This window comes from Neoarius graeffei, chromosome 24 (genome assembly GCF_027579695.1).
Source record: "Neoarius graeffei isolate fNeoGra1 chromosome 24, fNeoGra1.pri, whole genome shotgun sequence".
NCBI classification, from domain to species: domain Eukaryota; kingdom Metazoa; phylum Chordata; class Actinopteri; order Siluriformes; family Ariidae; genus Neoarius; species Neoarius graeffei.
This window is the reverse complement of record NC_083592.1, coordinates 4,306,462-4,322,212: the sequence shown is the minus strand read 5'-3', so window position 1 is coordinate 4,322,212 and position 15,751 is coordinate 4,306,462. Positions and strand designations below refer to the sequence as shown.

The 15,751-nt window shown below is 41.2% G+C and overlaps 1 protein-coding gene across 4 annotated transcripts in view; it reads right to left on the bottom strand.

Annotated features, from left to right (window-relative positions):
- The window catches only part of trpv4 (transient receptor potential cation channel, subfamily V, member 4), a 39,751-nt gene that overhangs the window by 4,464 nt on the left and 19,536 nt on the right, over positions 1-15,751 (bottom strand). For all 4 annotated transcript variants that reach the window (XM_060907856.1, XM_060907854.1, XM_060907855.1 and 1 more), the window contains exons 6-15: positions 14,886-15,026; positions 13,160-13,458; positions 7,936-8,115; positions 7,071-7,229; positions 6,895-6,987; positions 5,847-5,920; positions 3,342-3,507; positions 2,908-2,974; positions 2,491-2,798; positions 2,216-2,343 (exon numbers count right to left, since the gene is read on the bottom strand). In XM_060907856.1, the coding sequence (XP_060763839.1) occupies positions 2,216-2,343; positions 2,491-2,798; positions 2,908-2,974; positions 3,342-3,507; positions 5,847-5,920; positions 6,895-6,987; positions 7,071-7,229; positions 7,936-8,115; positions 13,160-13,458; positions 14,886-15,026 (1,615 nt within the window). The remainder of the gene's footprint in view (positions 1-2,215; positions 2,344-2,490; positions 2,799-2,907; positions 2,975-3,341; positions 3,508-5,846; positions 5,921-6,894; positions 6,988-7,070; positions 7,230-7,935; positions 8,116-13,159; positions 13,459-14,885; positions 15,027-15,751) is intronic.

The following is a 15,751-nucleotide window of genomic DNA, read 5'->3' as shown; positions in this document are numbered from 1 at the left end:
TGCTTGATGTGGTGTTCTGAGCCATGTTGCCCGGCGGCGGCGCGGTGGCTGTGCAGACGGCGTGGGATTTATCTTCATGCACCTTTTGGTGGGACTGTGGGCAGCTACACCACTGGAATGACCTCCTGACCTCCTTTGGTGGACGTTTTTTTACCTCGGCCGTGACGGAGTCAGCGGGGTGAGGGATTGTAATCAGTGCAGTTTGTTTGTGTATCTGTCTGCTAACAATCTAGTATCTAGATGGTTGCAATGATTGACTTCAAATTTTCAGGGTAGGTGGCCAATGGTCTGTAGATTACCTGATATAATGTTGGGGGTAATCGGGTCAAGGTCACTGGAAAGGTCAACCTTTCAGTCAAAATAACATTTTCCATTATAACTCAAAAACGGTTGCCGATAGAAAGATGTTTACTATTATGAGCATCTAGGAACTCCCATGGTCTTTCGTTCGGCATCATGATCTTTGACCTTTAGTTATCTTGAAAGGTCAAACTGAAGGTCATGGGTTTTCAAAGGGCTATAAAATGGTTCATGACAGCCAGATGTTTACCAGTATCAACATATAAGAAGTCCTATATGGGCTTTCAGTTGCCACCATGACCTTTGACCTTGAATGACTTTGTATTGTCAAACTCAAGGTCACGGATTTTCATAAGACTATAACCTGACAGCTAATGATTGAGAAATATTACCGTTATCAACATATAGGTATAAAATAAGTGCTGCCGAGCGAGATTTGTTTTGCCTGACAACACTTGTTTTTTCCAATTGTAAAGCAACCTTGGGTGTGAGAAAGGCGCTATATAAATTCAACTTATTATTATTATTATTATTATTATTTATTTCACAATTCATTAATTACTTCAATCTTGTTCATGATATATAATCACACCAGTCAGTGCCGAGTTTTCCAAATGCATCGTAGCACAAAGCTCATCGTTAAATGGTCGAGCAAACATCACAATGACCGCTCTCTCTCCTAGTTAAGATGCTCCTAGCGTTAAGAGGCTCCTGAAGAGTCCCAGATGTTCCCAAGATGACCCATAGAGATGGTCTTTCCAAACTCCCATCATGCTCCAGCTTTCTCAGAAAGGCCTCTTTCTTGACCCTGTTGGATTCCTTCAGCACTGATGGCCACCAGCAAGTTCTTGGGTTACCACCATGACGGGCACTCACAGCCTTCTGGCTACAGCGTCTTGTAGCTTCATCTCCAATTAAAGACACGGTCCAGTCAGACTCGGTGTTCTCAACCTCACTCTGAGGCCCTGTCCACACGGCAACGGATTCAGGTAAATCTGATAAAATTGTTTATTGTTTTGGCCTGGCGTCCACACGGCACCGGCGTTTTGGGTGCCCCACAACAATATTTTTTGAGAACGGGTTCCAGAGTGGAAAAATCCGGCAACGGCGCCGTTGCGAAGTCGTCTGGATGAGTAGAATGGATTTGTTTACGATGACGTCACAACCACATGACTAGAACAAGCAGCACTCTCGCTGTTTTGTATGAACCACTGCATTGCATTCACTTTTGTATACAGCTTTTCTTTTAAATAAACAAGTAACTGAACCATTTCTTGAATTTTTTGTTTATTGGATAAGACTGCTTTTCAAAATGTTCACACACAATAAGAAAATTAAGTTATATAAAACTATGCACACTAATAAAACTAATTTGTACACACAGAAGGCACGATTTCCTTGCGTAGTCGCAGCCATCTTCTTGTTGTGTTTGTGTTCCTGACAGTGCTTCACGCCGGGTAGAAGAAGGGGTTTATGCGCATGCGTCCTACTTCTTCTATTGTTCTGGTGTCTCCGATGGGACCGTCTTACAGCGCACCTAGAGGTGTGGCATGTGTATTGCATCGTTTTCAGCAAGCGTTGCGTTGCCATATGCACCTGATATTTTACTGATCCGTTGCCCATGTGGACGCGATATTTTTTAAAATAAAATCTCGTTGCCGTTGTCGTGTGGATGTAGCCTTAGAGGCGGGAGTTAAATTTGTCTGTTAACAAATCTTTTATTAAGGTGTTAATTGGTCAGGGGTGGGTTTCCCAAAAGCCTCTTAATACTAAGAGCATCTTAACTAGGGGAGAGAGAGTTCATTGTGATGCTCGCTCTACTATTTAACGATGATCTTTGTGCTACGATGCTTTTGGGAAACCCACCCCAGGCTGCTACTGACTGTCTGTCACTCATTGTTTTTTTTTATTGTACCTGAAGCACCAGCGTTTGTCTGGGGTCTCGTCCCAGTTCCTGCCCACCGTCACCATTTCACCCACACGGAACTTTCTGCGCAGACACACAGGTAACGAGCGCTCAATGTCCAGGATTGTCGTAGCCCACTGAGGATCACAGAGACGGTTCATTTATCAATAAAAGTGTTAATCAGTAAAATAACTTGTTGGACCTGCTGATAAACGATCATGAACAGCTCTTATCCGTAATATTTCCAGAGTCTCCTGTTCCCGTTTGTGTAACTCGGAGTTTACCTGCAGCTTCCAGATCTTCTTGCTCTGCTTGGCCACCTTGGTGACGGTCTGACCCATCAGTGCGATCAGCATGTTGAGCAGGAGCACGAAGGACAGGACGATGTAGGTGACGGCGAGGATGAGGCACACGGCCGGGTACTGCATCCCCTGCAGCATTTCCTCCAGGTTTCCCAAGCCAATGGTCAGCTTGAACAGGTCCAGCAGGAAGGTGCTGAAGGCCACCCTGTCCCGGCAGTACGACTTGTTTGTGATGTCCCACGGGTCGTCTGTTCTGTTGGAGGGACACGGGTTGAGCAGAGACACCAGAGCTAACAGAGGAGAGAGAACAGAGCAAAACGTGATGGACATTCTGAGGAAATCACTGTAAATCTGTTAGTGAAATACGTGTGTGTGTGTGTGAGAGATTCTTATCCTCACCTGAGGCGTAGCCGATCATGAAGAGGACGTAGACCAGCAGGAAGCGGAACAGATCTTTAAACAGGATCTACACCACAACAAGAAAACACACCGTGAGTGGCTGCAACAACATTCATCAATAACATACTTTCACTCGTTTATTTAAATTAACCAAGTAAATAATTACACATTTTATTTATTTAAGAACTCGTTCTTTAATAAAATCATATTTAAATATGAATTAGTTGTTTAATTACCAGCGTATAGAATTTACTAAGCGTTTCTTTGATTCTTGGCGTCGATTAATTTTAGTGTTTATGATTATATATTTTTTGTCTTCTGCTTCGCCATGTAAACTAAGATATTTATATTATGCATATAATGACAGGTACAGCAATAATAATAACAAATAATTGTCTGTGTGTGTGTGTGTGTGTGTGTGTGTGCGTGCGTACCTTCTGGATCATGATGCTGTATGTGCCAGTGAGTTTGAAGCCTCTGGTGAAATACAGTGTGTTTATCCACCCTAACACCAGCGCACACACCATCACCGTTACGTAGGCCTGCAGCCCAGACAGGTAGAGAACCGCCGTCACCAACACCAGCACCGAGTACACGAAACTGGGAGGAAAGAAAGAAATTAATCATGATATATATATATGATTTCTATATTCACTGGATATGAACAATCATGCGCTCTGATTGGCTACTCTATGACTAGGATATGAGCTCGTATACAGTGAGTAGAGAAAAACAAAATGGCGGCACGTGTTGCTGAACCAACCGAGGATGAAATGAAAACTCGACTCGAAAACAACCCCCCCAAAAAAAATCATCATCAAGTATTTAAAAGAAGCAGAAATAGCTAAAAGAATATAGCCCCCCCATCCCACCCCACCCCACCCCACCCCACCCCACCCCACCCCAGTATCTCCTGTTCCACACTCCAGACCATTTGGTGGCGGTAACGCACCTTTAAGTTGGTTCACCAACCGCCAAAAAAAAAGTTGAAAAAGAAGAAAGCCCCAAAAATACAAAAAAAGGAACTAAATATGAAATTAAAGTATTTGATTGTAAGAACATATCTTTTTTTATTTTTCAAGAATTATTATTATTATTGCATTTTTCACAAATTGCTCCTGTCTTTTCACCGGTTTGTTTACATTCTAAGCAGAAATGATTTGGTCAGATGTTTTCTATAAAGTTTTTATTTATCGAATTTGCAAAAAATAACAATAAAAATGCTCCGTTTCTTAAAATCCAGTGAATGTGGATAGAATAAAACAGTGATTCCACTCAATCTCGTCATACATGGATTATAGACAACTCGGTGCTATGCACCTCGCAGCCTATCGGCTCATGTACAACTTGATTTTGGGGAATAACTGTTAAATATATATCTATATACAGTGGATATAAAAAGTGTACACACCCCGATAAAATGATCGGTTTTTCTGATGTAAAAAAATGAGACCACGATAAATAATTTCAAAATTTTTCCCACCTTTAATGTGACCTATAACCTGTACAATTCAAGTGAAAAACAAACAAATCCATACAGGGGAAAACATAAACGTACAATAAGCTGGTTGCATAAGTGTGCGCACCCTTAAACTAATACTTTGTTGAAGCTCCTTTTGATTTAATTACAGCATTCAGTCTTTTTGGGTCGGAGTCCATCAGCCTGCCACATCTAGACTTGGCAATATTTGCCCACTCTTCCTTGCGAAAGCGCTCCAGATCTGTCAGACTGCGAGGGCGTCTCTTGTGCACAGCCCTCTTCAGGTCACTCCACAGACTTTCAATTGGATTGAGGTCTGGGCTCTGGCTGGGCCGTTCCAAAACTTTTTTGGGGTCATTGTCGTGCTGAAAGATGAAATTCCTCTTCATCTTCAGCTTTCTAGCAGACACCTGAAGGTTTTGGGCCAAAATTGACTGGTATTTAGAACTGTTGATAATTCCCTCCACCTTGACTAAAGCCCCTGTTCCAGCTGAAGAAAACCAACCCCAAACCATGATGCTGCCACCACCATGCTTCACCGTGGGTATGGGGTTCTTTTGGTGATGCGCAGTGGTGTTTTTGCACCAAACATACCTTTTGGAATTGTGGCCAAAAAGTTCAACCTTGGTTTCATCAGACCATAACACATGTTCCTACATGCTTTTGGGAGAGTTGGTGTATATATTTTTTGCAAAATTTAGCCGGGCCTGGATGTTTTTCTTTGACCCTACCTCATAGTCCAGACATATGGAGAATACGGAAAGTTGTTGTCACATGTCGTACACAACCAGTACTTGGCAGAAATTCCTGCCGCTCCTTCAGTGTTGCTGTAGGCCTCTCGGCAGCCTCCCTGACCAGTTTTCATCTGGTCTTTTCATCAATTTTGGAGGGACGTCCAGTTCTCAGTAATGTCACTGTTGTCCCATATTTTCTCCACTTCTTGATGGCGGTCTTCACTGTGCTACATGGTATATCTAATGCTGTGGAAATGTTTTTGTCCCCTTCTCCTGACTGATCCCTTTCAACAATGAGATCCCTCTGATGCTTTGTAAGCTCTCTGTGAACCCTGGCTTTTGCTGGAGGAGGCAACTGAGGAAATGTCTGAACTTTATTTGGGGTTAATCAGAGTCATTTTAATTGATGGCAGGCGTGAACCCAAAAACACTGAATGCTGTAATTAAATCAAAAGGTGCTTCAACAAAGTATTAGTTTAAGGGTGTGCACACTTATGCAACCAGCTTATTGTATGTTTTTAATTTTTTATGCTTTCCCCCGAACAGATTTGTTTGTTTTTCAATTGAATTGTACAGGTTATAGGTCACATTAAAGGTGGGAAAAGTTTTGAAATTATTTATCGTGGTCTCATTTTTTTTACATCAGAAAAACCGATCATTTAAACGGGGTGTGTATACTTTTTATATCCACTGTACGTGTGTGTGTGTGTGTGTCTGTATCTTACTAAAGAAGCTGAAATGATCCATCGATAAATAAGGAGCTTGCTGCTGGACATTTCTTCATAAACAGATCCTTTATCTGAAAGAGAGAAAGAAATTTCAGTCGTATAAAAAAACCAAACAGTTCCATTAAAATGTTAAGGATCTGATTAACAAAAACTGACATCAGATCGCTGCCCCATTCCATTAACACCGGCTGAGGATATGTTCAGTGCCTGATGTTTGCTTAAGTTTTGTTCTGGAACTTCAAGCCTAATGCTGCTAACAATCTAATTTTAATAAAACATCTCTACACGTGGGTGGCACGGTGGTGTAGTGGTTAGCGCTGTCGCCTCACAGCAAGAAGGTCCTGGGTTCGAGCCCCGGGGCCGGCGAGGGCCTTTCTGTGTGGAGTTTGCATGTTCTCCCCGTGTCCACGTGGGTTTCCTCCGGGTGCTCCGGTTTCCCCCCACAGTCCAAAGACATGCAGGTTAGGTTAACTGGTGACTCTAAATTGAGTGTAGGTGTGAATGTGAGTGTGAATGGTTGTCTGTGTCTATGTGTCAGCCCTGTGATGACCTGGCGACTTGTCCAGGGTGTACCCTGCCTTTTGCCCGTAGTCAGCTGGGATAGGCTCCAGCTTGCCTGCGACCCTGTAGAACAGGATAAAGCGGCTACAGATAATGAGATGAGATCTCTACACGTGTTTACGTGGAGTTTGCAGTGGAACTTTATCATGGTGGAAGGACGGGTTCTTTCTGAGTCCGCTTCCTCTCAGGGTTTCTTCTTCATGCTCTCTCAGGGGAAATTTAAACGCATATCCAGATTTCTGTCCAGCTGCTTTGTGACACAGTGTTGTTAAAAGCGTGATTTGGATTTAACTGAATTTGTATCGTGTGCGTCTGTCTAAGGGCTCCATGCAAAAGTAAAGAAACAGTGAACATGTGGTGGGGTAAAACTAGTGCTTAATATTTGGTTTATTTATCACTTATCCAGTCCTGGAGTGGTTTGTGAAACCAACGGACACTGTGAGCCTTGTGAATGTGTGTGTGTGATAGAGAGAGAGAGACTCACATTACTGAGGAAGAAAAACAGTCCAGAGCTGAGGGTGATGAGTTCTCCTGCCAGACGCAGTCTGTCCCCCGTCGTTACATACGGATACGGAGGCTGAGGAGGGAGTTTAAGTGTTAACACACACAGATTTATGAACATGGGGGGAGAGAGAGTGAGTGTGTGTTGATGGTGCTCACCGGGCTTCCTGAAGGACGGTTGTAGGCGACGAGTGTGAAGATGATCATGGTGATGAGGTACGAAACCACGTTGATATAAAAAGTCACGGCAGCAAATTTCTGCCACTTTGCTCTCAGCAGCTCGTTAATCGGCTCCACAGCCAACATCTCATGACGGTTCTGCACAAGCAACACCATTTCATGTACATGAGCACGAACGCTATTTTACGTCCCAGAATTCCTTGATTTTTGCCTCTTTATGTTTCTGTCCCTGTGCCTCGAAGAGAGACAAAAAGACAATGTCAGACAGATTGAGTTCTAGCATTTGGGTCACCCATTGGGTATTGGGGTGCCAAAACTAAGACAAGCTTACAATTAAAAAAAAAAATCTGCATTTGAATGTTTGAGAACTGTATTCTAAAATTATTTCCTAAATGCTTTTTTTTTATTTTCAGTTTGTCTTTGTATCAGGTTTCACACTCAGAGGAGCGCGTCATTTCTAATGTCACAATTCTTAGATGATGAATTTATTATCATCACTGAATCCGTCTCGGCTTAATAATCCCTAGTTTTTCATCCCCCCCTTTTTTTTCCTTTTTCAGATCGTCCCCTCATTCGGCTGAGTCCAGATGTGTAGATGATGACCCGCCCTGTTTGTGCTGAGTGATGAATTATTACTATAAATACTGAAAGTGTCCTGATAGAGTTTTTACAGAAACCTCCAGCTGCCCCTCACGCTCACGTCTCAGCTCTCTGTTATTTTTACAAATGTGCTGTTAATGAGAACGAAACTAAAATAAACTTCAAACTGTATTTCTGTTTGTTTAACTTTTGAGTTTTAATTTTCTCCTCTCATCCCCGTGTATCTTTTTCCTTCATCAGTTACCTCGATCCTGCTGTTATAGACGAGGATCTCCAGCACAGAGACGTCCTCACCGCACGTGTCCAGGTAGGACAGGTCATACAGGGACGAGTAAACGGGTCCATAGGCCCAGTCTTTAAACTTCCTGCACAGGTGACGCACCTCATCATCGTTAATTTCTCTCCGAATGATGTGCTGGAAAACCTGCAGGAGAGAAAAATCAGTGTCTGACTGAACTATTATAAACTGTTTACTTCTAAAAAAAATCATCTACTGTATGAATATAAACCACACATTACTACGAATCATCTACTGTACCACTATACACACTATACACAATCTACTGTACCACTATACACAATCTACTGTACCACTATACACACTATACACAATCTAGTGAAACCACTATACCACTATACACACTATACACAATCTACTGTACCACTATACACAATCTACTGTACCACTATACACACTATACGCAATCTACTGTACCACTATACACACTATACACAATCTACTGTACCACTATACACTATACGCAATCTACTGTACCACTATACACACTATACGCAATCTACTGTATCACTATACACACTATACACAATCTACTGTACCACTATACACACTATACACAATCTACTGTACCACTATACCACTATACACACTATACACAATCTACTGTACCACTATACACACTATACACAATCTACTGTACCACTATACACACTATACGCAATCTACTGTACCACTATACACACTATACGCAATCTACTGTACCACTATACACAATCTACTGTACCACTATACACAATCTACTGTACCACTATACACACTATACGCAATCTACTGTACCACTATACACACTATACACAATCTACTGTACCACTATACACAGTCTACTGTACCACTATACACAATCTACTGTACCACTATACCACTATACACAATCTACTGTACCACTATACACACTATACACAATCTACTGTACCACTATACACACTATACACAATCTACTGTACCACTATACACACTATACACAATCTACTGTACCACTATACACAATCTACTGTACCACTATACACAATCTACTGTACCACTATACACAATCTACTGTACCACTATACCACTATACACAATCTACTGTACCACTATACACACTATACCCAATCTACTGTACCACTATACACACTATACACAATCTACTGTACCACTATACACACTGTACACAATCTACTGTACCACTATACACACTATACACAATCTACTGTACCACTATACACACACTATACCACTATACACAATCTACTGTACCACTATACACACTATACACAATCTACTGTATCACTATACACAATCTACTGTACCACTATACACACTATACACAATCTACTGTACCACTATACACACTATACCACTATACACAATCTACTGTACCACTATACACACTATACACAATCTACTGTACCACTATACACACTATACACAATATACTGTACCACTATACACAATCTACTGTACCACTATACACACTATACACAATCTACTGTATCACTATACACAATCTACTGTACCACTATACACACTATACACGATCTACTGTACCACTATACACACTATACACGATCTACTGTACCACTATACACACTATACCACTATACACAATCTACTGTACCACTATACACAATCTGCTGTACCACTATACCACTATACACAATCTACTGTACCACTATACACACTATACACACTATACACAATCTACTGTACCACTATACACACTATACACAATATACTGTACCACTATACACAATCTACTGTACCACTATACACACTATACACAATCTACTGTACCACTATACACACTATACACAATATACTGTACCACTATACACAATCTACTGTACCACTATACACACTATACCACTATACACAATCTACCGTAGCACTATACACAATCTACTGTACCACTATACACACTATATCACTATACACACACTATACCACTATACACAATCTACTGTACCACTATACACACTATACCACTATACAAATCTACTGTACCACTATAAATCGTGTTATAGTGCTGGAAGTCGGCATATTGGGTGAAAATTCAAATTCAGCCCAAATTGCTTGAAACTGCTCTCACTGAATTCAGAACAACAGACTTTTTACAGAATTAAACTATGTTTATCAGTTCTTGATGTTACATATCAAAGATTAAAGAAATGGTGTAATTTTTAGAAAACGGCCATAATATTCTGTCTGAGGGTCACATGGTCCAAAATGGGCCTCATTAACCAATGAGATCAAATGTTTTTTTCTTCATAACTTTTCTATTTTTCAAGATATTTACATGGAAATTGGCAGAAACATAGATGGTTGTATACTGAATACAAAGTTTGAAAAATTAGTAATAACAGTTATGCAAATTAGCATTTAATTAGCACTAATTATGCTAATTAGGGTAAAACGTTAACTTGGCACACTTCTTCAAAGTTTCACCAAATGACTTTATTTGCGCTATTTAAAGCTGATCTTAACTCTCATTTATACAACCCCGATTCCAAAAAAGTTGGGACAAAGTACAAATTGTAAATAAAAACGGAATGCAATAATTTACAAATCTCAAAAACTGATATTGTATTCACAATAGAACATAGACAACATATCAAATGTCGAAAGTGAGACATTTTGAAATTTCATGCCAAATATTGGCTCATTTGAAATTTCATGACAGCAACTCATCTCAAAAAAGTTGGGACAGGGGCAATAAGAGGCTGGAAAAGTTAAAGGTACAAAAAAGGAACAGCTTGAGGACCAAATTGCAACACATTAGGTCAATTGGCAATAGGTCATTAACATGACTGGGTATAAAAAGAGCATCTTGGAGTGGCAGTGGCTCTCAGAAGTAAAGATGTGAAGACCAATCCCCCTAATTCTGCGCCGACAAATAGTGGGGCGATATCAGAAAGGAGTTCGACAGTGTAAAATTGCAAAGAGTTTGAACATATCATCATCTACAGTGCATAATATCATCAAAAGATTCAGAGAATCTGGAAGAATCTCTGTGCGTAAGGGTCAAGGCTGGAAAACCATACTGGGTGCCCGTGATCTTCGGGCCCTTAGACGGCACTGCATCACATACAGGCATGCTTCTGTATTGGAAATCACAAAATGGGCTCAGGAATATTTCCAGAGAACATTATCTGTGAACACAATTCACCGTGCCATCCGCTGTTGCCAGCTAAAACTCTATAGTTCAAAGAAGAAGCCGTATCTAAACATGATCCAGAAGCGCAGACGTCTTCTCTGGGCCACGGGTCATTTAAAATGGACTGTGGCAAAGTGGAAAACTGTTCTGTGGTCAGACGAATCAAAATTTGAAGTTCTTTATGGAAATCAGGGACGCCGTGTCATTCGGATTAAAGAGGAGAAGGACGACCCAAGTTGTTATCAGCGCTCAGTTCAGAAGCCTGCATCTTTGATGGTATGGAGTTGCATTAGTGCGTGTGGCATGGGCAGCTTACACATCTGGAAAGACACCATCAACGCTGAAAGGTATATCCAGGTTCTAGAGCAACATATGCTCCCATCCAGACGACGTCTCTTTCAGGGAAGACCTTGCATTTTCCAACATGACAATGCCAAACCACATACTGCATCAATTACAGCATCATGGCTGCGTAGAAGAAGGGTCCGAGTACTGAACTGGCCAGCCTGCAGTCCAGATCTTTCACCCATAGAAAACATTTGGCACATCATAAAACGGAAGATACGACAAAAAAGACCTAAGACAGTTGAGCAACTAGAATCCTACATTAGACAAGAATGGGTTAACATTCCTATCCCTAAACTTGAGCAACTTGTCTCCTCAGTCCCCAGACGTTTACAGACTGTTGTAAAGAGAAAAGGGGATGTCTCACAGTGGTAAACATGGCCTTGTCCCAACTTTTTTGAGATGTGTTGTTGTCATGAAATTTAAAATCACCTAATTTTTCTCTTTAAATGATACATTTTCTCAGTTTAAACATTTGATATGTCATCTATGTTCTATTCTGAATAAAATATGGAATTCTGAAACTTCTACATCATTGCATTGCGTTTTTATTTACAATTTGTACTTTGTCCCAACTTTTTTGGAATCGGGGTTGTACATCACAAAGAAGGAGAAATCAGTGTTAATTATAAAACCTGCATAAATAAGCACTGAATGTCTCACATCTACCATTCTCTATCAAAATAAAGTAATAAAAGATTATTTCTAATCCCCTCTTTGTGCTCTGTAGGACTTTGTATTTCTCAGTAGATCCTACTGGTGTTTATATGAAAGAATATAAATGATTATTTCAATTAATATTCACAGCTTTCAAAGTGAACCTTGAAAAAACTGTCTGATCCACATCCAATAAACAATTCACATTAACTCAACTGAAATCGACGCTCGCATTTCTGACTTTCGACTTTTTAAAATCTCATTCTGACCACTAAGATCTCAACATTTTTCATCAAAACAACTCCAGTTATATTCTAAAATAGTTGTTTATTGACAGGAATCAGTTCGATTTGAAAAAAATAAGAAGGTAAAGGTACGAAAACTCACTTCAAAGTGTCCTGTGAATCAGAACATCAAAACTAGCAGAGGGAAAACGTTGCTGAATCCTTCATCAGAAACAGTGAGAGCGAGAGAACATCGCTATAAAAGTGATCTGATTGATATTGACAAGTAATCCAGTGGGAAACCGATCAGGAGAGAGAGAGAGAGAGAGAGAGAGAGCCTGACTGCTTTCCCGTGACTCAAAAAGAAAATCACCGGCAGTTTCCCGACATCCCGCGAGCAGAGTTTTTACTCTGTTGTACCGACTTCAACCTGCCGTTACTCCCAAAGTACTGAACAGATCTTAACCAGATCCATTTCTGTGGAAAGCAGAGATTATAAGCTTTTTAATGAGAGTATTCACAATATTCAAGAGTTAAGCAATGACAGGTTTGGAAACTTAGATGAGCGTCTGCATGGACAGTTTTCACTGCGCGGCCACAGAGCATCTGATATGACTAACTAAAAAACATCTTCCACAGATCATTCACTATTCTTTAAACAAAATCTAACAGTAATATGACACTGCTAAACCTTGACCCTATGAGTGAATCAGCAATTCTTTTTTTTTTTTCCTTTTTCAGTAATATGTTTGGCAGAATCTGTCACATTATGGGTGACGTAACTACAAGTTGTTGTTTTTTGTTCACTCACCCCGATCTTGCCCAGTTTGGCGGCCATCATGAGTGGTGACATGCCATCGTTGTTGAGAACTTGCTCCAGGTTGCATTCTGGGTGAAGTTTGGCACTCTTGATGAGCAGCAGGTCGTACATCTTAGTGACAAAGCGTGTGTTTTCGCGCGTGTTGTCGGCCACGTGCACGAGTGCGTGCAGGGCCGTGTTACCCCGTGAGTCCTGACGCCGCAGGTCTGCTTTCTTGTGGCTGTTCTCGGTCAGGTAGTGCACCAGGGCAGGCTGGTTAGTGCAGCTGGCCAACGAGAGCGGGAGCTCACCTGGATAATCACACACACACACACACACACACACACACACACACACACACACACACACACACACACACACACTTGTGCAGTGATGTAACTGGCTCATGACTTAACAGTAAAACAGTGTTCTCTCAGACACAGGCCAAGTTTTATTTTCAGCCTCCATATACACTACCGTTCAAAAGTTTGGGGTCACTTTGAAATGTCCTTATTTTTGAAAGAAAAGCACTGTTCTTTTCAATGAAGATCACTTTAAACTAATCAGAAATGCACTCTATACATTGCTAATGTGGTAAATGACTATTCTAGCTGCAAATGTCTGGTTTTTGGTGCAATATCTCCATAGGTGTATAGAGGCCCATTTCCAGCAACTCTCACTCCAGTGTTCTAATGGTACAATGTGTTTGCTCATTGCCTCAGAAGGCTAATGGATGATTAGAAAACCCTTGTACAATCATGTTAGCACAGCTGAAAACAGTTGAGCTCTTTAGAGAAGCTATAAAACTGACCTTCCTTTGAGCAGATTGAGTTTCTGGAGCATCACATTTGTGGGGTCGATTAAATGCTCAAAATGGCCAGAAAAATGTCTCGACTATATTTTCTATTCATTTTACAACTTATGGTGGTAAATAAAAGTGTGACTTTTCATGGAAAACACAAAATTGTCTGGGTGAGCCCAAACTTTTGAACGGTAGTGTACAGCTGGACAAAACACACCAGCCAGAACCTCAGTGATGAAGATCTGAAGTTACGGCTTTTTCAAACCCTTCAGGGAACCAGTTAAAAAAGAAACACACTCAAGTGGATGACTGAATAAAAATCAAAACTTTTTCCAGACCTGATTTTCACACACAATTATTTCCTTGTTAACCACCTGCAGTAACACACTCCCACCAGCGGGGGGCAGTAAACATCATCGAACCTTTTCACCTGAGCACAGAAGCACCTTTCACAGTCTGAGCTGGGACGTGAAGTCACACTGTTCCTGAAAGACTGAACTGTGTTTCTGCCATTAGGGTGGAGTTTTAAAAGAACCCAATATTCATGTGCCAATAACTGACCTAATAATATGCTGTAACAATTCTTTCTCAGTTCTTAAAGGCAATTTTACCACTCGAACACACCTCACCGCTCCCTCACACACTCCTGGTGAACTGCTTTACCTCATGTTCCCTGGATTCCTCAACTGAAGCACTGTTTCTGCTGAAATATCAAACCTGAAAATACTAACGAGTCACATTTTCCACCTTTGTTCTGAAAAGACAGTGTTCATGCATCTCATTTCCTCATAATCACAGGAAGGTTCTGAGTTCTATCCCTTTCATCTTTAACTCTACACGAATGAAAAGTTAAAGTCAGGTTTTCCTGTTTTTTATTCTTCCTCATAAATGGAGAAGTGACGAGGACAGTGGAGTTTTATGAAGTGTGTCGCTCACCAAAGTAAAAGTACCCCCCCTCATCTCGGGGCTCGAAGAAGCGTCCTCGAGCCTGAGCATGGACATCGGCTTCTTTCTCCACCAGCTTCTCAGCGTAGTGTTTACAGCGCCGCTCGATGGCAATGTGCAGCGCCGTCTGACCTGCAGCACACACAACAAACACCAGTAAACAACACGCATGACTTTACAACAGGGCGAGAGCAACAGATAATAAATTACGGGATACTTTCACTGGTATCTGATCCAAGACCCTGCTCATTTACTGGTACTGTGTTTGTTTTAAAAAAAAAAAGCTTCAGTAGGAATATTCAGTACCATGTGACACTACGATGTAAACCTGGTGTATGACGTCATGTTAATGAACAGATGACAGAAACGGTAACGTATTAGACCGAGTGCAGTAACACTACTGTCAGAGCTGCTGTTACAGAGAATTAATCAACACCTTCTGACCAATCAGAACCAAACAGCACCGTGGTGTCAGTAGGACTGACTGCTGCTCATGGACACGCTCTCAAACTGAATGAATGGACCAGAATCTAAAAGAAGGGAAATGACATCATCAGACTGGGTGTGTCACTTGGAAACTCTGGGGTTTGGGCCTGACAGGCACACTGTGAAACACAGACGTGTGTGTGTGTGTGTGTGTGTGTGCTGTTTAGATTAGTGCAGGGTGGAGACTAAAGACAACACTGCAGCTCTTTCATAAACCCACAAACATACGACACACACACACACACACACACACACACACACACACACATTTGAGCAATTAAATGCCAGGGTGGCGTTTATACATGAGCGCATTTAAACTATAACACAACAGCCAGGATTCTCCCTAACCACGCCCACACTGCTGATTTCTG